The sequence below is a fragment of the Aythya fuligula genome, chromosome 17, assembly GCF_009819795.1.
Source record: "Aythya fuligula isolate bAytFul2 chromosome 17, bAytFul2.pri, whole genome shotgun sequence".
Lineage (NCBI taxonomy): Eukaryota > Metazoa > Chordata > Aves > Anseriformes > Anatidae > Aythya > Aythya fuligula.
The window spans coordinates 7,272,043-7,295,218 of NC_045575.1; the positions used below are offsets into that span (position 1 = coordinate 7,272,043).

A 23,176-nucleotide genomic window follows, 5' to 3' on the forward strand; every position below is an offset into this window, starting at 1 on the left:
CGGCTCGGAGGTGAGAGGCAAGCAGTGAGCTCAGCGCCCTCTGTGAGCCACCACCAAGGGAAGCGATGCAGGAGCCAGCCTTGAGGGCCAGAATAGCCCAGCACCCATCCAGGGGATGGGATGGGGACGATGCCAAGGGACGGGGACGATGCCATGGCATCGGGGCTCTTCGTCTTGCCGTATTCTCACAGCCTCCACCAGCTGTGAACCCCAACAAACAAAGCCACGTCGGTTTCCCATTTAGCCCAGGCAGGTTTTTCCCAAAGATGGATGTTGCCACTTCCTCTTCGCGGCACGAGAGGATTCGAGCCTCCCGTCTTCACTTTTTTCTTTGAGCCTCCCGTTAGTTCCTGCGGCACGCAGACGAGCTCGCTCCCCGCTGCCATCCACCACGCTACGGGGAGCTGAATCCGCAGGCAGGCTGAGCAGATGTCCCCCAGCATGGTAAGCCACTTTTTCTCCGTTCCTGCCTCTTATCAATTGTGCTGCTATCTCCTTACGCTGAATACAACTTAAACCCTGCATTGTTTAGGGGACTGCCGCATCCTTGCTAACGTCTGCACCGCGCACACTTAAAAACACCGAGGCAGGAGCTACGCACAATGCCTGAAGAGCTCAAGCATTGTCAGGAATTGTTTTGTCTCAGCAGAAGCAGGGCCTCCAGTCAGCTCTTGCTCCGAGCGGGTCAGAGCCCGAATTTAGCTAGCTGCTTGCTCTGCCGCTCGCTACGCCACGCGATGATTCACACCGGCATTCGCTTCCTGCACCACCCTGCTGGGGACAAAGAGACAGTCGTAAGGAAGAGCACAAAATACAAGAGATAAAACAGTGGGAGGCTTCAGAGAAACCAGGGATGAGAATAATTCACGGGCTTCGTGAGAACGTCCATGGGCTGCAAGGAGAGAGCAGAGCCAGGCACCTGCACGATCTGAGAACATAACACAAAGGGGCTCCTGCTTCTTTTAACGCAGGTCCAAAGCATTTTACGTGAGCACAACTCATGTGAAAGGACAGGTTGCACGAGGAAGATGTAGTTAAGAATTAAGAACCTCGCTTCTGCGTTCAGCCCCATTGCTGCCGGTTTCATATCCTGTATGTGTGATCTTAACTGAACCTCTCCACCACAAAAAGGAGAAGTCAGAGCCGCAAGAGAAGGATCACCTACGGCCTCGTGGTATCCATCCTGTCAGGGTTAGGGTTGGCAGCTCACACGCTGTCATCCTGTTGGTCCCGTTGTACCACAGTGATGAGGGCTCTACAGGTACAGAGAGGTTGTTCTGCAGCTGGAATCAGACATCTGAGCACTGAAACACCTCGCTTCGAATGGAAAAACAACTGGGAACACCATAGGTTTTGCTGACCCCAGCAAAAAAAGAGCCAAGCTCTGCCTATGACTCACGAGAAAGGCCAGACATGGAGTGTACGCACACGGTTACGATCCAAAGCTTTTAGGGAAGTGACAGAAAGGGAAAGAGACATCGGAATCCCTCAGATAGGGCATTTCTTTAACACATCCTGTTACATGAAGGAATTTCCTCTTTTTGTTCCAGAAAGGGAAACGCGTGCTTCATGGCTTCAACATGCCAGAGATCTGCTCCAGCACCAGCACCAACACGTCAGCGTTTCCAGGGCGCGTTCCTCCTTTCAATTCTCCAAAGCGGAGCCTCTGCATTTGCCCGATGCAGTTTGGAAAGAGGTTTGATGAAGCTGCAACCTGGCCTGTTGAAGGAGAGCAGCGCTCTGCCAGGTCCAGCTTCCAGTTTGTTCCACCAGTGGCTCTCTGGGGCAGCCACAACGTTCGTGGTGGGAAGCAGAGGAAGCTCCTCGCTTACATGAGCCCAGCATGACTCCGAGCAACCAACCTGCATGGCCACGGCTCGCTCCTGTAGCAGCAGCTCTCATATTTCCCCCAAAATCAGCCAGCCTCTGCACAACGGCAACTCAAAATAACACAAATGCACCCACCTACAGCACCATGATGTAGAGCGAAGCCTCGTTAAACTCCGAGCAGCTCTGTTCCAGGAGGATGAGCACCCAGGATGAGCCAGGTACTGAAACCACAGCAATTACCTAGGCAGAGAGCCACCAGGGCTGCTGCTGATCCACCACCTCTGCTGGTCCTCACAGCCCTACCACATGTTGCCAGAGTGGAGCAGAGCTAGGATAGAGTCAGCCAAAACTGTTAATGAGGTACCTAATTACCTGACCTTTCCACCCTGAGGAGAGAGGGGTAGCAAAAAACGAGTAAAAATAAGATTTAGTGGCAAAACTCTGACGCCTTACCGCTGCGGGCTGGGATCAGAGGGAGCTGTCTGTACGGAGCAGCAGCGAGAGGTGCGTGGCTGTGTTCTGTGTGAGCATCAGGCTCCACAGCACTTCTTCTGAAATACAACACTGCCACACCTCTGCTGTTGTCTCTCTGGGTGTCTCAGCCAGGGAACGGCAGCTGCCAGCAGAGGAAGATGCAGTAAAGGAACGGGGGAAGCCCCAGCCCTAGTGCTGTCTTAAAAGGAAAGGTTAAAAAAGAGAAGATTCCAGCATATTTTATGGAAAGCGCAGCTGGCAGGCACTGGATAGGGCACGTGTAATAGCTGGGGAGGAAGGAAGAGCACTGGAAGCCCACCACACGTGGATGTGTTGATTACTCTAGCCAGCACGGACGCAAACATCACCTCCTGACCCCGCTCTTACTCTTGTTTGAAGGAACACACACGAGGGCTGCCCCTCAGGCAGCTCACAGAGCTGCACAGCCTCGATTCGTGTTGCTCACATCCCCCACCCGAACACCACAGCACTTCACAGCACTTCAGCGGGCTACCTTGCTTCTGTACCAGAAACTGCCAAACCTGCTGAGGATGGTGGAAGCGTTCCAAAAAATACGGCTACGGTTGGAATAAAGGATGCGTGAGGTGTTCCCAGGTGACAATATCTGCCACACACGGATGTAAGCAGCTCGTGTGTCCAGCCCCGTCACATCAGAGGGTTTAACATGGCAGCGCAGGGGGATGCATCCTAAATTTCAGTCCCCTATGTAAGCATGAAAGGAAAATCTTTTTGTTCCAAGCAGGCATGGCCACATCATGATGAAACGAAAACCAGCGCGGGGTACGAGCTCCAAACCCCCACGCTATGATTCAAAGCACAGCAGCCTCCCCTCGACATCCTCGGGATCCTTCATTGTTGCTGCAGTGCTGCAGCAGACCAACACAAACCCCCACACCCCTTTTCTGCCTGCCTCTCTCCCGGCTGAGGCCAGCAGCAGCAGCACAGGTGCCTGAGCTTCCTGCCGAAGCGCTCGCCAGAAGCAGATGGCTGCAGCCCTAAAGCTGCTCCGGCAGCTCCCCAAAAAGAAAGCAGCCACGCAGGAGGCAGGCAGGACCCCGACACGCAGAAAGCAATTACGCCAAAGGCACGGGGAGAGCCCTGCAAGGTCCAGATCAAAAGCCAGGGACGCTGGAGACGAGAAAGACCCATCAAATTCAGCGCACTTTTCCCAGCTTCAGGATCAGAAATGGAGCGTTCTGCCTCATCAATTCTACTTCCAGCAAATTCGAGCTTAAATCCCCCGAAGGCAATAAGGAAGAGGCAATCAACAACAACTCTAACCACTTCACAGATGCTCCTGTTTAGTTTATACAGCACTTCTTACAGCATTCAAATGGGTAAAATGGGATTTCAACGCAGGGGGGCTGACGGCAGCAGGCAGGATTCCTCGGCGAAGATACCAAGGGCAAAGGAAGTTCTGAGCAGCATCACATCGGTTATGATGAGCGAACTCAGCGTGCTCAGCCTCTGCTCATTTCAATCTGCCAGTGAGCGAGCTTGGCTGAACCCAACATCCTGCATCTACAGCGCCTTAAAAATCCACAGGAATCGCAAAAAAAAAAACAGAGGGGGAGAAAAAAAATAAAAACAACACAAAAAAAAACATGAACAAACCGATGCGTTCCCTGGGAAGCCATGAAAAAACTAATCGCTGCTTGCTTCCAACTGTTGTTCCGCTTCCTGAGCCAAATGTTCCCAAGTCAGCTGAGGAGTGACCGGCTCAAGCTGGAAAGGGCTTGATTTTTTTTGCAGCCTGCGAGCTCCCGGGCTCCTGAACAGCTTTTATAGCCCCGGGACCACCTGCTCGAGGCGCGGAGCCCTGCGATGCTGCAGCACGCGTCTCCCACCTAAAGGGATCGGCCTGGGCTGCTCTTCTGCTCTCCCCTCAAAAAAAGAGAGCTGCAGGTAGGGAGGATGCTCACAAAGGGCTGCCTCCCTCTGAGCCTCAAGGTCGCCAGCTCGGTCTGCACAAAAGGAGAGTGAAAAAGCTTCCAGGCACCTCACCCCGCTCTGCAGCACCCTCCCCACCTGACAGCAAACCTGCAGGAAGGAGGAGATGCCTCGCTTGTGCTCTGGGAGGTGACAAAGGAGAAGGAACTGCCTGACTCCGGGATTACTGAAGGCTCACCCAAGTCTTCTGTACCTTGTAGAGGCTTTTAGTGCTCAGATTCCAACAGCATGGGGCATTCAGGACGAAATCACTCTGAGTTTTTTTGTGTTTTGTTTTTTGTTTTTTTTTTTTTTACTGCGAGAAAGAGTCAACAGTGCAGGGATTCTGTTTGACAAAGCATCCTACTGTGAAGCACACAATGTGTGCATTGTGCAAACTGATCTCCTGCAGGGCTAAGAAAACAAGGCAGGCTCAAAAAAAAAATAAAAATACACGCGCTAACTACAGCTCACAATCCCTCCTGGTACTCTCCTCCGCTCGTGGCTTCTCTTCTGGAGGTACCACACTCCCAGAGTCGCGTTGAGGATCTCTTGATAAAAACTCTTTTGTGAGGCCCGGACAACGCCGAGCGCTGTTTCTCTTCACCCAGATATCTCAGCTCTTCCCTCTCGCTGCAGTATGTGAAGCAGAGCCGAGGCATCCTGCCTTCGATCCTGAATTGTGGCTGTAAATGAGATTCCAGGGGATGATGCGTGGGGAACTTCCCAGCAGAAACACATTTCCCACTGCTCCCAGCACCATCTCGCAAGATGTGCAGCGTCTCTTAAAAGCTTGCCTCCTTGCTCTGAGTTCACAGAGCTCATCACCCAGGGAAATGGATTGTACCGAAGGAGAAAACAATAATCTCCTTATGTTTCGGGTGCTCATTTCTCTTTCCAATATTTTCACCCCTCACTCATCTCGGAGGCAGTTTGGCTTCGCTTTGCTTGCTTAAAACATTCATTACAAGTCATCTAGGCCAGGAAAGGATTAGAGGAGCACTGGCAGAAGTTGCAAAAATGCAAGGCTGGTGGGTTGGAGCAGAGACTTTCAGGGGCATAAACAGCAGCTCAGCACCGAACTTGTGCTTCAGAAGGAAATAATTCCCCTGTGCGTACGTTTTAAGCAGGTAACACGCTATGAAAAGCAAAGCACACACTGAAATGTAAACCAGGAGCTCTTACCATGCAGCCTACCTGTAAATTTCCACAAAAGACAAAACCTGCACTTCCCAGTCGAGATGCATTGCCCACGGCAACGTTACCTGACCTACCCTAGGAGCAGGTTGAGCAGCAGAAGCAGGTCCCTGCTGAAGATGAGTTCCCAGTCCTGTGCCCTGGCCACGCTTCACCTCTAACGCAGCAGCTCAAGTGCTGCTGCTGGAACTAATTAAAGGCCAATCAGTAGAAGCAGGAGCCACGATGAGAGGAAGAGAGCCTGGCTGTCAAAGATCTTGGGATTTGCCACGTTCACTGCAGGCATTGGTTTGTTTTGTCGTCCCCTCGTTCCCCACACCACTTAGCTGCGGCGTTTCCCCAGCATTATCAGTGCCCAAGCCCACACAAGCAGCTGCTGGGCACTCACTTTCCTGCACAGAGATCACAGATCCCAGAGGATTTATTAAATCCACTGGATATCTGACACATGCAACACTTCAAAAGAGGGCAGAGTCAGAAGGCTGGCACAATTACAGTGCTTCCTCGAGCAGGAGAGCTGCTGAGGGTCTGTGCAGTCACCGCACTGCCCCCAGAGCCAAGGGTTTATTCTCTGCCCGTTCCCTCAGCCCATCAGGCAACACGCAGGTGGTTTACACCTGAAATCTCTCCCCTCCTCTTGCTGCACCTAAAGCACCGGGATGAGGAAGGCACCGGGGGTGTTTGAGGACTCACTGAGCAGAGGTGAAGCTGTGGCTACGGGGACAGGACTTGGTTTCCTCTCCCTGCTGCTACAGACACGTTCTGGAACCAGGCCCAGCACAGAAGAGAACTGGGTCACTCCAGGTTGCATCGATTACTGGAGAAATCAAGATCCAGGATGCTCACGGGTCTCAAAAGAAGGCTTGCTGTCCATCCTGCACCACTCCTGCAGGGCTGTGCCTCCCTGCGGATCAGTAAGCGGGATATTGAAAAGAAAGATGAGACACCCAAATAATGGCACGGCCCCCGTGTTCCACAACACCACAAGGGCTCCCATCAGCTGATTACAAGAAGAATGTTGCCAAAAGCCTCTTCCCTCGCTCCATCCAGGAGCAGGGCCAAGGCCCTTCTTAGTTTCCATCAACCCTTCCAGAAAACATCGCCCCTGGCTGTCGCAGCCGCCCCCCCTGCACCTCCCCAGGCGCACACACTGATTCTTTTTTTACCTCAATAGCAGATGCGGTTGCTTTCCTGTAAGAACCCCGAGTTTAAAGACGACTTCTTCCACTTGCCACAATCCATTGTGCGGGAGAAACAGACAGACAATACCACATTGTTCCCCGCACAAGGCTCGGAGCTGTACTTTCTGCTCTGAGCGCACTGAAACTCCACTTGAGGCTACAGCAATTTCCACGCAGGGGGCAGAGGGGGATCTTCTATCTGATCTAATACCGGGTAAATCAACGGGCTCTCATTTATTGCTGATAATTCCCATCAGCTCGAGGAGAGGCACTGTCCTAGAGCTTCAAGGCTGTCATTGTGCAGGAAAACACGCCTCGCTCGTGGGGGTATTTTCAGATCCCCGTTGGAACGTGTGCTAGGAGCTCGGCGAGGCCAGGGATCGCTCAGCCCGGGCTGCCTCTCGCCCTTCTCAGAGCACGACTTTGGGCAAGGTCACGCAACGACTGCGGCCCCGGTTCTGCCTGCTGTAAGATCCAGAATTAGTCACCCGCCTCGGATAAGCGTCGGGAAGCTTAACGAGAGCGCGTCCAGATTCCCCGATAAGACGTGGCAGGCGAGGGCAGCGCCGTGTTAATTAGCACGAGCCACGGGTTCCAGTGATGAAAGCGCTCCTCTCCTTCTCCTCCAGCTGCTGGAGCTTGTAGAAGAACGACCCAGCACCACAGCCCCTCACACACTGCATCCAGAGAGCCGCCTGCACCACGGGGACCAGGCTTTTCTGGACATGAGCTGAATTCCAGCCTGCTCTGTAGGATTCTGACCTTTCGGGGCAGCTGAAGAGACGTGCATCCCAGCACAGGACAAGGAAGGCAGAGCTTTAATATTCCTCCCCATGCCAGTATTTGCTTCCATTAAGAGCTTAAGAGGTGCATGATTAGGGAGATTAATTTTTGCAGCTGGACATTTTCTTTAAGAATGTCATTTTCCACGCCATTTTCTCACTTAGCTCCTTTTACTCTAATCCCAAAGCAATCACTTACCCAAAAGAGAACTCTTCTGTGAGATTCTAAAAGGAACACACTCTTGCACTTTAATCTGTTTTTTTTTTTTGTTTTGTTTTGTTTTGTTTTTTTAACATTGGCAACAGGCTTCTTTTCACCAGCCTAGGCACTGCTTACTCCAACCTGTCTGCATTTCCAGACAACCCACACCAAAAGTCCCCAACTACAAATTCATTCATCCAAGGACCGGTTGCAAAACCTGTGTCATGGATCAAGTTAAAAAAAAGGAAAAAGAAAGAAGAGGCACAAGAAGTTCCTTAAAATAACAAACACGGTGGTGAGAGCCAATATACTGGAACTACACAGGGCACTTACTAAGAGATGGCAGAGACAGCCTGGAACACAGGTTAAAATTCGGAGAGGTCAGTGACAGCAGCACAGAACAGCACTGCCACTTGATTATCAACCTCTGACACGTCATTTAGCCCAAGGGTGGCTACACCCACTTCGTCTTACCTATCATCTGCTTCCCAGGTGGCACTAAGGGCGTTTCGACAGCTGGCATCTGGGGACAAACCTGAATAAATGCACGGCGTTCAGCCTGCCACCGAGTCCCCAGGAGCCTATGGCCAGGCACAGGCACGCTGCTCCTCCAAATTCTGCTCCAATAACCTGTTGCTAGAGCTCAGGATTAAGGGAGATAAAACAAGAAGCACACAGCCCTCTGACCTTCTCCGTCACCATGCCCTCATCACCCTACCAGGCTCTCCCTCTCCTGAAAAGAAGGCTTCTCACACCCTGGCAAAAGACAGGCCTTTGAATAAAAACGCAAAATTGTACACTTTTCTTAATGTCACTTCTCTGCATTTCACGGCAGATTATCTTTGCAGGCAAGGAACAGAGCTGGAGCACACGTCCCGTTTTGCAAACAAGCTTAATTTTGCCAGTGATGGCGTAAGCCTGCTCCCTCCCTAATTTAAGCTTCCCGGTGATAAACGTGCCTTTCACACTGCTCGCGCTGCCCTGCCTGTTTTCATCTCTCACCCCCTCTCGCAGTACCACTGGCTTCAGAGGGCTCCCCATGATTCAGCGTCACTTACACTGAATAGGCTTTACATTTTTCCCAGCAAATTCAACTCTAACAGGGATTAAAACAGAGCAGAGTAACAGCTCTTCAATACCGAGAGAACTGCAGCAAATTATTTCTCAAGAACTACATGCCAATCTTCTAAAAAGCACAAAAATCAGTCCCTCTGTAACCTCCCTGCATTTCAAGGGATGCAGACTGTGTTTCAGCACGGGTTTGAGAATGAATGCACTAATAAATGAAAATATTCCACAGTCGTGTTGGCTTTAACCGGATGATAACCCCCACATACTTCTTTACAGGGACAGGAGGTGGGTGGACCAAAAGGCAACGGAGGAGCGATTAAAATTAGTCACAAGAAAGCCTCTAACAGGACAGGGGAAGCAGTCTCTTCTATCTACTTTAGTTACAGATCCAGAGCTAAATGTTAAGAAAAACAGATGCAATAGAGCAACAAGGCAGCAGAGCTCAGGGAAAGTCATCTGGGCAATTTCGCCAGGGATTTGCGTGGCAGGGGAGGAGAGGAGAAGTTGTGACTGCCAGAAACGAGCCACCAGCTCAGAAAGTCACAGGAGAGGAAAATTAGGGGAACCTGTATGATTTCAGGAGAGATACCAAGTGACAGAATCACAGAGGAGACATGGGGCAGAGGTATAATGCAGCAAAGAGGGGCCAGGAACTTATTAATTAATATGTCGGGAATTTTAGGCTCATGGAAGCAGAGCTTGAACAGGACGACCAGAAGGGTGCAGGTGCACACACCTGCAATGTCAGAGAGAAGTCAGAGAGATGAATCAAACAAAATTGCTGAAACACATTTGGTGAGGTGTAACAACAACAAAACCTCCCTGCATGCTTCAGCACAGGCCAAGCTGTGCTGCTCAGAGGTTCGCCCTCTCCCCCGGCTCATACGATGGCTCCGTCCCACCGAGTGCCTGGGGTTAACAGGAGCACAGATACACTGCCTAAAGCGCTCCTGATTCTTTGGTAAGATTACAATGAGGATTTTAAAGGGGTTTATCAGCACATATACCTTTGGTTAATGCAAAAAAATCAGATTGTGGGCTAGAAACAGGCAAAGTAACAGTTGTGAAAGCCAGCATAGCGGGGCCAAGGAAAGGAGAAGCCCTGGGGCAACAAACAGGAAGGGAGAACTGAGCCTAGGGACAGCGATGCCACAGGTTATGGAGAAATCAGAGAGAAGAGTTAGAGGAGGCCCAGAGCAGTGCCTCTGGCGTGCTCCACCCCACCTGGGGGCTACCAGCAAGCACCACAACCACCACCCCGCTCTGGTTTCCTCAGGCAGCCACCAGGACGTCAAGGGACAGCTCCAGGAGCTCCAGGTTGTGGCAGGCACGGGGCAGAGCAGCGCTGCAAAGGAAAGCAAAGCGAGGCCATTTTTGGAGGGCAGCAAGAACTGCGGGGTCCTTACTTTCATTGGGCAGCTCCTCCCGCTCCAGCTCGTCCAGCGGGGCCGAGGCGTTGCTCCCGCTGTCGTCCAGGGTGAGGATGAGGGGCACGTCATCGTCCATGCTCACGGCCATGCTGGCCCCCGCGAGGTTCCTGCTGCCACAAGTCCTCCCCCGACGGGTCCCGACAACGCCGGCTGCAGGGCTTGGTGTAAAAGGGCTGGGTCAGCAGCTCGCCCCGCAAAGCCTTCCATCGGGAGCGTCCTGCGGGTGTGTGGACACGGAGAGAGGCTCGCCCATCCCTTCGCACCGCTCGCCTACGAGTATCGGTGTAAAGCGCTCGGCTCGGGGGTGTTACGGGTCCCGAAAATCACCCCAAGGGGTGTACATCGACCCCACAGGGCCTGGGGCTCGGGGGATGGCCCCGGGGAACAGGGGGAGGCTGCGGGGGGCTGGCATGGTGCTAGGAGCCCGCAGAGCACATGGCTCGGCCTCGACGCCCCCGCTGGAGGGGCAAAAAGCACCCAGAAGGGGCAAAAATCCCTCTGGAAGGGGCAAAATTATCTTATGAACAGTGAAAAATTCCTTCTAAAGGGGGGGAAGATTCCCCTGGAGGAGGCAAAATCTCTCCTGAATGGTGAAAAATTCCCCTTGGAGGGGGTAAAATTCCTCCTGAAGGATGCAAAGTCAGTTCTCAAGGAGGCAAAACTCCTGGAGGGGGGGATATTCCTTCTGGAGGGGGCAAAATTCCTCCTGGAGGGGGAAATATTTCCCCTGGAAGGGGCAAAACGTCCCCTGGAGGGGGCAAACTCGCTTCTGAAAGGTGAAAAATTCCTTCAGGAAAGGGCACACTGCTCCTGGAGGGGGCAAAACCCCTTCTAAATAGTGAAAAATCCCCTCTGGAGGGTGCAAAATCCCTCCTGGGGGAGGCAAAATCCTCCCCAGAGGGGGAAAATGCCCCCGGGGAGAGGCAAAACCCCTCCTGGAAGGTGCACGATTCCCCCTGGAAGGGGCAAAAATCCTCCCGAATGATGCAAAATGCCCTCTGGAGGGGGCAGAATTTCCTCTAAAGGGGGCAAAAATCCTCTTGCAGGGGGTAAAATCCCTCCTGGAGGGGTAAAATCCCCCCCTGAGGGGCAGGCGGAGGCGCCTCACGGCCGAGCCCCTCACAGCGCTTCCCCCCACCCCGGCCCCCGCCGCCCTCCCTCCCGCCCAGCGCCCCCGGGGCCAGACGGAGCCGAACCGAGCCGAGCGGAGCCGAACGCGGCCGGACGGAGCCGAGTGGAGGAGCCGAACGCAGCCGAACCGAGCCGAACCCGCCGCACCTCAGCGCCCTCGCACCGCTGCGCCCCGCCCCTCCCGCTCCTCATTGGCCCAGCCGCGGGGCGCCTCCCCGCAGCCCGCCAATCAGCGCTCGGAGCTCGCTTCGCCCCGCCCCACCTCCCGCCCACCACCCTGCCGCTGCGGCTTGTTCCCGCCTCCCTCCGCCGCTCCGCTTCGTCATTGGGCGGCGGCGCTGCCCATCGGGAGAGCGGAGGGCGTTGATTGGCTCGTGGGGGGCGTGGAGGGGGAACGGCATCACGGGGCAAGCCGCACGCCTACGGAGGGGAAGGAAAGGGCGGGGGGAGGGGGGGAGCAGCGCGGGCTCCTATTGGCTGCCTGAGGCGGCTGCGCGGGGTCAGGGGTGAGCGCGGCGGTTGCCTAGCAACGGGCAGAGGCCTAGGGACAGGCCCAGGCCTCAGCCCAGGCCCCATTGGGGCCTCAGGGAGCTCCCCGTCACCGCCCCGCACTGACCCCACACTGCGCAGTCCTGCACTAAAGCACATCGCTGAGCCCTACATCTAAACGTCTTTTAAACACCTAAAAAGCAGACAAAGCCCTGCCACCCGTGATAAATCCCGTCCTGCTGCCGCCCCCAGCCCCATAACGCTGCTGCCCAGCCCGGCACCGTGTGTGGGGGAGCTGCCTGGTTTTGGGGCCGTTCCCCCCCCGCTGCTGCTGTGCTGCACGGCACCCGGCTCTGCCTGCTGCAGGAGCGGGGCTGCCGCTCGGTCCTTAGCCCTGCTGTCTCCATCTAGCGTCCACTTGGCGTTCCTGTTTCTCTCTCGGCCCCCTTGAAGACCTGCAGATATGGCAGCCCCCATCACTGTGCTCACACCCCAATAAAACAGGCTCGGATTCATGTTGGCACCCGTAACGCCTCCCCTGAGGAAGGAGCGAGGGTTTCAGAGCAGCAGGGAGGCTGTGGGGTGCGGGGGGATGGCCGCGGCCAGCCGCGCCACCACCTGCACCCAAAGCTGCTTGCTCCAAACACTGCTCAAATCGAAAAGAAGAAGGTAGAGGGCAAGGAGGCTGAGAAATAAGCACTAAATCCATCCTGTGGCCTCCACTCGTTCCTCCCAGCAGGGCTGCTGGCTGCCCAGGGGCTCAAGCAATGGCTGAGGCAGCACTTGCTGGGGCAGAGGACGTGGCCATTTGGGGCTGAGCTCTGCTGCCTGCCCAAAGCTCGTCTCTTGCCAACGGGACAGGACCAGGAGCGCAGATTCCTGGCTGGCCTTTCCAGCTTCGGTGCCTTTTGTGTACTTGTGTGCGTCAGGGCCCGGTTCTGCTGCTCTAGAAGCAGAATAAATATAAATAAAGGTGAATATTTCAATAAAAGCATTTATGGGGGCAGAACGATGCCCTAACCTGGCTCAGTTTGTCCTCAGGTGGATTTGACAAAAGGTTTCCCTCACGTGGGAGGGAGCTACCAAGTTCCCCATGTTCCCCGACCTTGGCAGCTCCTGGCAGTAGCCACCCTGTATAGGGATAATATAGGGGGAGAGGAGGCAAAAAGAGGCAGAAAGAAAGAGGGAGAGGGGGTAACATGGGAGAGAGAGGGTAAAAAGAAGGGGTAACAAATGGGGAGACAGGGTAACAAAAGGAGGAAAGAAAGAGGGAGAGGGGGTAATATGGGGGAGAAGAGGTAACAAGAAGGGGCAAGAAAGGGGGGGAAGGGGTAATAGAGGGGAAGAAGGGGTAATATAGGGAGAGAAGATGTAACAAGAGGGGGAAAGAAAGGGGAAGAGGGGGTAACAAGAAGGGGAAAGGAAGGGGTAAAGGGGGTAATATGGGGGAGAAGGGATAATGAGAGGGAGTAATATAGGGGGAGAGTGGATAATATAAAGGGAGGAGGAGTAGTACAGGGGGAGAGGGAGTAACAAGGGGGGAAACACAGGGGGAAAGGGGGTGACAAGGGGGGAGAGGGGATAATATAGAGGGAGAGAGGGAAAGAAAAGAGGGAGAGAGGGTAACAAGAGGGGAAAGGGGAAAACGAGGGGGGATAGGGAGAGAAAAAGGGGGAAAAGTGGCTACAAAGGAGGAGAGGGGGAAGCAAAGGGGGCAAGAAAAGGCGGAGCGGGGGATCAAAAGAGGGAAGGGGGCGTTCAGGCGGTAGGCCGGGGGGGGGGGGGTCGGCTGCGAGGAGCCCGCACCTCGGGGGGGATCCCGGGGGTCCCCAAACACCCTCGTCCCCGTGATACCGGGGTCGGGCCCGGCTCCCCGAGGTCGGTCCCGGTGCCGGGCAGCGCCCTCCCTTTCCGCCCGGGGCCCTCCCCGCTTCCGTGCTCCACGGCCGGGATGGCGCCGCCGCCTCGCAGCCGCCGCCAGCGGGGCTCCGATGGGGCCGGGGAGCGGCGACCCCAGGTACCGGGGGGGCCGGGGGGGACCGGGGGCATAGGGGGGGGTTGGGGGCACCGGGGGGCACCGGGGGGGACCGGGGGTGGCGGCGTGTCCCGGCTCTCCGCGTGTGGCCGCCGCCCCGGGACACGCGGGGCTGGGCTGCTGCTGGCACCGGGGTCCGCAGAGCTCGTGCCAGTGCTCCCAGTCTGCCCGTCCCAGTGCTCCCAGTTTCCCCCCGTCCCCACGTGGCACTGGTATCCCCTGTCCTCATGTCCCGGTGATTCCACGTGCTGGTGACCCCATGTCGCACTATCCCCAGTCCCCGTGTCCCACTGTCCCCAGTCCCCATGTCCCGCCGTCCCCAGTGTCACCGTCCCCTCTCGCCGCCCGTCCCCAGGTCCCCGCGGCCCCGCTGCCCGCCTTCCCCAGCGCCGATGCCGAAGACGATGCCACCGCCGAGGACACGCAGGCCATGGTGCGGGCGCAGAACAAGAAGAAGAAATCCGGAGGCTTCCAGTCCATGGGTGCGTGTGCCTGACTTTGGGGGTCCCCAATGCTGTCACACCCCAACCCCATGGCTGTGTCCCTACCACCCATGTCCCCTCACCTGTCCCCACGTCCCCGCAGGTCTCAGCTACCCCGTCTTCAAGGGCATCATGAAGAAGGGCTACAAGGTCCCGACGCCCATCCAGAGGAAGGTGAGACCCTGGGGCTGTGGGGGCACTTTTGGGACCCCCCCACCTCTATGGGGTGCTGAGGGCAGGGCTGCTGTGTCCTGCAGACCATCCCGGTGATCCTGCGTGGCCGTGACGTGGTGGCGATGGCACGGACGGGCAGTGGGAAGACGGCCTGCTTCCTCATCCCCATGTTCGAGCGGCTGAAGGCGCCCAGCCCGGCCGGGGCACGTGCCCTCATCCTCTCCCCCACACGCGAGCTGGCCCTGCAGACCCTGAAATTCACCAAGGAGGTATGGGGATGAGCAGGGACCGTGGTGGGCTTGGGGTTTGGTTGGGTGCTGAACCTGCTAACGACTCCCCCGTGTTCCTTTCTCACCCTGCAGCTGGGCAAGTTCACCGGCTTGAGGACAGCTCTCATCCTGGGAGGAGACAAGTAAGCCGTGTCCCCGCTCTCCTTGTCACCCCAGCTTCCCTAAAACACCCCCAAAAGTGCCAAACCTCAGGGCAGTGAGCTGAGCTGCCCTGTGTCCTCCCCCTTCTCGCAGGATGGAGGACCAGTTCGCGGCGCTGCACGAGAACCCCGACATGTGAGTGTGGGCACAGGGAGGGCACCTGGTGGGGAAACGGCCACCAAGAGCCACCAGGGCTGGATTTGGGGTGGTGCAGGGAGCCCCTGTTGTCCCTTGCGTGGTCCCATCACCAGAACCAGCTCGGTGTAACCATCTCTGTCCCACCCAGCATCATCGCCACCCCCGGGCGCCTGGTGCACGTGGCGGTGGAGATGAACCTGAAGCTGCAGAGCGTGGAGTACGTGGTGTTTGACGAGGCCGACAGGTCAGTGCGCTTGGACGAAGTGCCCTTGGCTGGCCACGGAGAGGTGCAGCAGGCTCTGCGATGTCCCCTGTCCCTTCCCCTGCAGGCTTTTTGAGATGGGCTTCGCAGAGCAGCTCCAGGAGATCCTGGCACGGCTCCCAGGCGGCCACCAGACTGTCCTCTTCTCTGCCACGCTGCCCAAGCTGCTCGTCGAGTTTGCCCGGGCTGGTGAGAAGCGTGGGGCAGATGGCAGCTGCAGGGCTGGGTTTGGGGGCTGGATCCAAGGCTCAGTGGCCCTATGAGCTGTCAAGGATGGGGACGTGACCCAGTCCCTCAGCTGTGCTGGCCACAGGCCCGGGACTGGAAAATCCAAACTGGGCTGAGGCTGGGCCAAGGGGGTGCCCCAGGCTGGGAGGGAGCTGGGGGCTGTCCCAGCAGCGTGTCCCCACCATCACCCACATCCTCTGTGTGCCCACATCCCACAGGTCTCACCGAGCCCACGCTGATCCGTCTGGATGTGGAGTCCAAGCTCAGCGAGCAGCTCAAGGTGAGCTTGAGCTGGGCTTTGCGCTCGGGATGGGGAGCTGGCAGGGTGCTGCGGGGTGTCCCCAAGAGCGTGGGGCCCCAGAAGGGCTGAGCTGTGCCCTCCCCCTGCAGCTGGCTTTCTTCCACGTCCGCGGGGATGACAAACCGGCCGTGCTGCTCCACCTGCTGCGCAGCGTGGTGAAACCCCAGGACCAGACGGTCGTCTTCGTGGCCACCAAGCACCACACGGAGTATCTCAAGGAGGCAAGTGGCATCGGGGGCACACGACGGGGGTGGGCAGGCTGCGGGGGGGCCCCTTCACAGACCCACGTGGGGTTATGTCCACGGGCAGGTTCCTGCTGGAGTCCCAGCCCATTTCTCCTGGCTGAGGGAGAAATCCCCAGCACGTGTGATCACGGAGATGCTGCATTCACCAACTCCTTACAAAAAAAGGGGTGGATCACAGTGGGTTTGGGGTCTGGGTGGACACCCTGGGGTCTCAGGAGCCTGGGGGATGCTGTCCCTCAGCTGAGGGTGCATTTCCAAGCGGGATCTGATTGCTTTTCCTGTCTCCAGCTGCTGACAGCCCAGGGCATCTGCTGCACCCACATCTACAGCTCGCTGGACCAGACCGCCCGCAAGATCAACATCGCCAAGTTCGCCCAGGGCAAGTGCCCGGTGCTGCTGGTCACCGACGTGGCCGCCCGCGGGCTCGACATCCCCATGCTGGACAACGTCATCAACTACAGCTTCCCCGCCAAGTCCAAGCTGTTCCTGCACCGTGTCGGTGGGTGGCAGCGCCCTGTGCGACCCGGGGTCCCTCAGGGCGGGCTGTCCCTCGTCCCTTGCTTTTAAGGGTCTGATCCTTGCGCCTCACCATGCTGGGAAACCTGCAGAGAAGGCGCTGATCCCCTTGACCTGTTAGAGATATGTCTGGGGCAGGAGGTAGCCGTGGTGGGGGCTGTGATGTCCCTTTTTTTCCAGCTGGACTGTGGGCAGGGCTGGTGCCTTCTGGTGACACATGCACCTCAAGGTCCCCTGCCTTTAGGGACAGGCTTGGGGCGGTGGCTGGGTCCCTTTTTGCTCCCTTCCCTAGTGACCCACAGCCCCTTCCCAGCCTGGGCATGGCATGTGCATGGGGTCCTGGGCTTCCAGTGGGTCCTTGTCACGAGTCAGGGACGTGCTGGGCTGGCTGTGGCTCTGGTTTCCCACTTTTCTCCTCCTCTCCCTGCCAGGTCGCGTGGCCCGAGCCGGCCGGAGCGGCACTGCCTACTCACTGGTGGCTCCGGACGAGATGCCCTACGTCTTCGACCTCCACCTCTTCCTGGGGCGCCCGCTTGTCCTCGCCGGTGCCCAAGAGCTGCCTGCAGGTAAGGCAAACCCATCACAGGCACTGGGGTGAGCGCACATCCCTCCAGCCTTGTGTCCTGGCCGCATATGGGGTTTATTTTTGGAGTCTGTGGTCTCGTGGCAGCCTTTTGGGCTCTCAGACAAGCGATATGCTCCTATTACAGAGGTGCAGATGGGGAAGGGAGGGTGGGTGAGCGATGACACGGTGTCCCCCGTGCTCCAGGTGCCGATGGTGTGCTGGGCCGTGTCCCGCGGAGCCTGGTGGACGACGAGGAGTGCCTGCTGCTCACGGACCACGAGGGCTCTCTGGAGCTGCGCAGCCTGCGCCGGGTGGCCGACAATGCACAGAAGCAGTACCTGCGCTCCCGGCCCGGCCCCTCGCCCGAGTCCATCAAGAGGGTGAAGGACCTGGACACGTCCCAGCTGGGCTTGCACCCGCTCTTCAGTGAGCGCCGCGGGGACGCCGAGGGAGGGGACCTGTCCTGTCCCCTCGCTGCTGGGCTGATCGGCGTCCCCTCCGCGCCCGTATTCTCCAGGTGCTTGCTTCGAAGACACGGAGCTGGAGAGGCTGAAGTTCGTGGACAGCATTAAAAGCTACAAGGCCAAGGCGGTGAGTTGAGGCCCGACGGGATGGGAGGGGAAGGTCCCTGCGCCCGCAGCATGCAGGACTCGCTCTCTCCCCCCGTGCAGACCATCTTTGAGATCAACGCCACAGCCCGCACCATGGCCAGCGCTGTCATGCGGTCCAAGCGGCGCCGCGACCATGCCCTCATCCAGAAGTACCAGCGCGGGCAGCAGGAGAAGCGGGCAGCGGCTCTCCAAGGGCAGGGGCTGCGCCAGGCCCCCCCTGAGCCCGAGGAAAGGGAAGGAGAGGAGGAAAACCTCCAGGTAGAGGGGCGGGGACAGGGCTGGGCTACGGCTTTGGGGCCAGCACCGTGTCCTGCAGGAACTTGGGCCCCTGGGTTGGGCTGGCAGGGGGACACGGCTCCCCCAACCCCCTCCATCCCCTTCCCAGGATGTGTTCTCCGCCGTGGTGGGACGCAAGCGGAAACGGGGCCGGGGTGGAGAAGACGGTGCCAGGAAGAAGCCGCAGCAGCCGGCGCAGCGGGAGGAGGAGTTCTACGTCCCCTACCGCCCCAAGGACTTCGAGAGCGAGAGGGGGTGAGTCGGGGAGCAATCCCGCTGCCCTCCCGCGACATCCTGCAGCTGGGGGGCTGCTCTCAGCGCTCCTTTTGTCCTCCCCGCAGGCTCAGCGTGGGCGGCGAGGGCAGCCCCTTCGAGCAGCAGGCAGCTGGAGCCGTGCTGGATCTCATGGGCGATGAGAACCACAACCTCAACAGGAGCAAGCAGCTGCTGAAGTGGTGAGCGGGGAGGTCCGGGTGGCCAGGGGAGAGAGGGTTGTAGCCCCAGGAGGTATTTTTTTCCAGCTGAAGACTATTTCTTGCTGTCTGGGCAATGCAGGGGGAGTTAGGGTTGAGATGCCCAGCAAAGAGGAGGGTGGTGATGTTCCCCTACTTCCTCCCCTTCTGTTCTTCCCAGGGACCGTAAGAAGAAGCGGTTTGTGGGGCTAACGGGCCAGGAGGACAAGAAGAAGGTGCGGACAGAGAGCGGGCGCTACATCAGCGGCTCCTACAAGAACAACCTGTATCCTGCCCGCGGGCACTGCTGCCTGCCTATGCCACAGCAAGGGGAATCGTGAGGCTGAGGGTGCCAGCACCACGTCCTGCAGCTGTCCGCAGGAGCTGCCCGGTGCTGGGGCCGGGGAGGGAGGCTGGGCAGGTGCCGGGGAGTGGCTGCACGTTCCCTTAACCCAGCCCAGCTACGAGAAGTGGAAGCAGAAGCAGAAAGTCGACGAGCGGGACGACGACGAGGAGGACGAACGAGGCAGGGAGCAGTTCAAAGGAAAGCACAAACATGGGCAGGGTGAGTACCCCAGCAGCCCCCACATAGCCCCCCACTCTCTCTCTCTCTGGCCTCCCAGCGTGGTTTTTACCTCCTCCTCTGCCTGCCTCCGTCCCGCAGGACGCCGGCAGCCTGCCACGCGGGGCAAGGTGCGCTCGGAGCTGAAGACCAAGCAGCAGATCCTGAAGCAGCGCAAGGCGGCGGCCAAGCAGCGCTTCCTGCAGCGCGGGGGCCTCAAGCGCCTCAAGGCCAGGAACCGGCAGCGGGTGCAGGAGCTGCGGCAGATGGCCTTCGGGCGCCGCGTGGGCACCACCAAGAAGGGCAAGCTCCGGAAGAGGCTGTAGGAGAGGGGAGCGGGGCAGGTGCCGCAGCACGGGGTGGCCAAAAGGCTTCTCCCACCCCTTGCCTGGATGTGCTGTCAGGGAGAGACATTAAATCGCCGGCTGGTTTTGGAGCCTGCTTCCTCTTGGTGCTTGATGTGGGCGGCTTGTGATTGGGGTAATCCCTCCCCAAGCTGCGGCCCTAAAAGAAGCAGGTGCTGCAGCTCCACGGCTGGGTTGTATTTTGATGGGAAACGGCTTTATCAGCACCAACAGCCTGCACACGAGCAGCTGCTCCCCGTTCCCCCCAGGCAGCTGGGGCCCACTTCCAAGAGGGCACTGGGGGGGGCAGGCTGCATCCCAAAGCGCTTGGTGCCCCGCTGTGCAGGAGCCGCGTTGCCTCTCAGCGTTCCTGGGCTCGTTGGGGAGCCACCTCCATCCCCGGGGAGGTGCTGGCATCCTGCAGCTCCCTGCTGGCCTTGGCAGCCTCATCCCAGGGAGGATTTGCCCCCGGGTTGGGACTCACTGGTGGCTCGGAGGCCCCGTGACAGCCCTGTGGCGCCGTGGGCGGGTGGTGGTGGGGGCAGGCACGCGGGGGGGGGCCAGCCCCAGCTCCTTGGGGCGCAGCTCAGCACAGATGGCAGCCAGGTCCTGCAGGCGCAGCAGCACCTGGGGAGATGGGGGCTCTGATGCCGCAGCCCTCCAGGGAGAGGGATGTCCCCGTGTCCCTGCACTCACCACGTCCAGCTGGGTCTCCGTGTCCTCCAGGGCCACATCCCTGGGGACCCTCAGGTGCTTGGTGGCGAGCTGGAAGAGGCTCAGCACCGCCATCCGGATCTGCCCCAGCAGCAGGGCCTTGTGGGCGGCCGCGCTCTGGATCTGGGTCCAGCAGGACTCCTGGGGGACAGACAGACAGACAGACAGCCCTGTGCCCCACATCCCCTGCACCTCCCAGCACCCCCAGCCTTGTGCTCCCTCCCCGTCACCACCCCATAGGGCATCTTCCCTCCACAGGGGCCACGATCAGGGGCTTGTACTCCAGCCCCTCACCCCCAAGAGGGGGTCCCGGTGGTCCCGCAGCCCCCCCTTACCCCCTGGAGCACATCATGGCGGGCGGCCTCCAGGCGTGCACGGAGCTGGAGCACCTCGTCCCTGCCCCGCAGGAGCTCACTGCCGGCCTCCTTGTGGTACTGCTGGAGCCGAGCCCGGCCCTGGGCCAGCCTCTGCTGCCCGGCCTCCAGCTGGTGCCGCAGGGCTGCCCGCACCCCCACCAGCGCCCCGAAATGGGCCAGCATGGACGGGACGTCCTGGAACTGGGCGGTGGGAAGGGGACGAGGGGTTACAGGAGCACTCAACCCCACCGTGGTGCTGCTCACCCTCATTTTGGGGGTGATTTTGTGCCTCAGATCCCCTCACAGATGCCCCAACATGGAGCTCGGGGAGCCGCAGAGGAACACAACAACCCTGGGGGACACGGGATGGGGACGTGCATTTTGTCACACTCACCCGCCCCGTGGTGGCCACCACACCCCGCAGGTACTCCCCGAAGACCTGGAGGCCCCGCAGCCGCCGTCGCAGCCGCTCCCTGCGCCTCAGCAGCCCCGCCAGCTCCTGCTGCAGGCCGTCACCATCGGCTCCCCTCCGTGCCACCCGTGCCCGCTCCCTCCTGGCCGCCGAAACCTGGGGGCGGCAGGGACGGTGGCAGCGGGGACGCGGCCACATCGGGGCACGGCGCTGAGCCTGGCGGTGCCCACACCTCAAGGAAGGCGTTGAAGCTGAGGGAGACATCACGGAGCTGCTCTGCCCGCTGGCCCAGCTGCTGCCGGCGCCGATCCAGGTCCTCCATCCTCCGCCGAAATCCCTGAGGTGGATTCGCCGCAGCACCCAGGGGCGGTGGGGAGCACGGTGAGGGGGGCGCCCACCGCAAACCGGGGTCTTGGTGCCACTCTGAGGGGTTGCCGGTGGTTTCGACCCCGCTGTGCCCACCGGCCACCCCTCTCCTCGGGCAAGGGGCACGCGGAGGGGCTGGGGGCCACCCCCGTACCTCCCGCTGGGCCTGCAGAGCCCGCTCCACATCCACCAGCTCCCTCCTCTTCAGCAGCAGGCGCGTGGAGGAAGGCAGCAGCGACGCCGAGTCCCCCGCCGGCACCGTCCTGCCCACAGCCCCACGGAGCCCGTCAGGGCCAGCTCGGGACCCCCAGACCCCAAAGGACCCCCCCTGAGCTCAAGGGGTGGTCCCAGTGATCACCCGTGGTTGCCCCGACCCCACCTCCCCTCCTGCTTCAGCCTCCCCAGCCCCGACACCGTGGGGAGGCTGCAGCCCCCTGCCCTGACCCCCCCGAGGTGCTACCCCAAAACCTCTCTCCAGCCCCCCTGCACGCCCCTAAATCAGCCCCCAAACCCCCCCCCGGCTAACCCCAGTGACGGGGAGCCACAGGAGGGCTGGGGAGGGGGGCACATCGCTTACCGGAGCTGCAGCTTCTCTTGGAAAACCCTACACAAGCTGTCCTCCAGCCCCGGGGACATTTTGGGGTGGGGGTGCGGAGGAGCGGGACGCCGGGCGGCCGAGATGGCGGCGGCACCACAGCACCACAGAGCAGTTGCCAGGGGCAGCCAGAGGCACCCGCTGCCTCCCACGGGGATTTCCCTGCCGCGGCCCCAAACGTCACCCCACAGGGCAGGGACACAGCCCCATGGACCCCAACGCGTCCCTGGGATGTGTCCCCAGGATGTGTCCCCTGCCACGGGGGCCCTGCTCGACCCCAGCCCCAGTGGGAGGGCAATTTGGGGTGCTCTGTCCCCCCTCCTTCTCCCTGCGCACCCTCCCAGCCTTTCTTTTCAGCCCCAAAGCCCCAGGTGTGCTCCCAGATCCCCCAACCCCATGTTCTGCTCCCCAGAGCTATTTTGGGGGCTCCATGGGGTTACATTTGGAGGTGGGTCCCCCTCGCAGCCCTCTGACCGTGCTCCCCCTTTCCCAGGGCCCCCTCCTCGCCTCCTCCAGGCTCTCCAGAGCCTCCCCCCACACCCCAGTCCTCCCTAGCCCCCCCCAAAAAAAACCCTGCCCCCTTTCAGAGATCACCGTGCACAAGCAGACCCCAAACACTGCCCCCACAAGTTCTCTGCCCCCCCCTTACCTTTTCAGCTCTCCTCCACGTCCTGGTGGGGGCTCAGCCCCTGCTGCCTTGCCCACGATGTGCACAGCCCCCCCCGTGTGCCCAGGGGTCCTCTCCCCCCTCGATCCCCTCCTCCAGGTCCCCCTCGTTCCCCCCGCACGCTCCCCGATCCCCTCCACGCCCCGTGTGTGCTCACATCCCCCCACCCAACCCCTCTGCTTACCCGCAGAGGGATCAGGTTTGATCCGTGCCTCGACCCCCTCCCAAAACGCTCTGCCCGCCCGGTGACCCACCCTACAGACCCCTCCAGGTCTGCCCTGATCCCCCCTTCCCCTCCCCGTCCCCTCGTGGCCACGCCGCAAATTCCAGCTCAGCTCTTCCAGCTTAGATCCACAGCAACATTTCAGAAGAAAATTGGGGAAAAATTATTTATAACAAAAACAGTCAAACCTCCCCCCCCGAAAAAAAAAGTCAGCATCACCCACATATTGCCCTGCCCCTGCAGCACTCGGTTTTTGTTTTCCCAGGGCCCTGCCACTTGGCTGCAGCCCCATGGTGTCCCCCGCAGCCCTGGCACCGCTCACGGGGACCGAGCCAGAGCCCGTGCGGGTACCCGAGGCTGTGGCAGGCAGCGAGGTGAGTGTGGGACCCAGTTCCTGAGCTCTGCGCCTGCGCCACCTCGTTAGAAAGGATACCTGAGATGGAGAGGAACAGGAGAAGAGGGGAGAAGCGGAGGAACGGGGCTG

The 23,176-nt window shown here is 59.2% G+C and overlaps 3 protein-coding genes across 3 annotated transcripts in view; 1 reads left to right on the plus strand and 2 right to left on the minus strand.

Annotated features, from left to right (window-relative positions):
• TPCN1 (two pore segment channel 1) overlaps positions 1–11,377 on the minus strand; it is a 38,590-nt gene extending 27,213 nt beyond the window's left edge. The window contains exons 1-2 of the mRNA XM_032199069.1: positions 11,314–11,377; positions 10,094–10,334 (exon numbers count right to left, since the gene is read on the minus strand). Of these exons, the coding sequence (XP_032054960.1) occupies positions 10,094–10,205 (112 nt within the window). The 5' untranslated portion in view covers positions 10,206–10,334; positions 11,314–11,377. The remainder of the gene's footprint in view (positions 1–10,093; positions 10,335–11,313) is intronic.
• Positions 11,378–13,688: 2,311 nt separating this feature from the next.
• DDX54 (DEAD-box helicase 54) lies at positions 13,689–19,451 on the plus strand. The gene is made up of 20 exons (XM_032199373.1): positions 13,689–13,754; positions 14,128–14,254; positions 14,358–14,428; positions 14,512–14,697; positions 14,791–14,840; positions 14,953–14,994; positions 15,146–15,241; positions 15,327–15,448; positions 15,706–15,767; positions 15,878–16,009; positions 16,322–16,532; positions 16,981–17,115; positions 17,319–17,540; positions 17,632–17,705; positions 17,786–17,983; positions 18,111–18,256; positions 18,343–18,456; positions 18,635–18,739; positions 18,915–19,018; positions 19,118–19,451. The coding sequence occupies exons 1-20, from the start codon at positions 13,689–13,691 to the stop codon at positions 19,339–19,341; spliced, it is 2,487 nt and encodes an 828-aa protein (XP_032055264.1). The 3' UTR covers positions 19,342–19,451.
• Positions 19,452–19,839: 388 nt separating this feature from the next.
• CFAP73 (cilia and flagella associated protein 73) lies at positions 19,840–22,200 on the minus strand. Its single transcript, XM_032199085.1, has 8 exons — positions 22,196–22,200; positions 21,785–21,964; positions 21,362–21,470; positions 21,074–21,178; positions 20,824–20,997; positions 20,409–20,630; positions 20,056–20,214; positions 19,840–19,986 (listed from the first exon to the last, which is right to left on the minus strand). Exons 1-8 carry the CDS (start codon positions 22,198–22,200, stop codon positions 19,840–19,842), a joined length of 1,101 nt encoding a protein of 366 aa, XP_032054976.1.
• Positions 22,201–23,176: the final 976 nt, after the last annotated feature.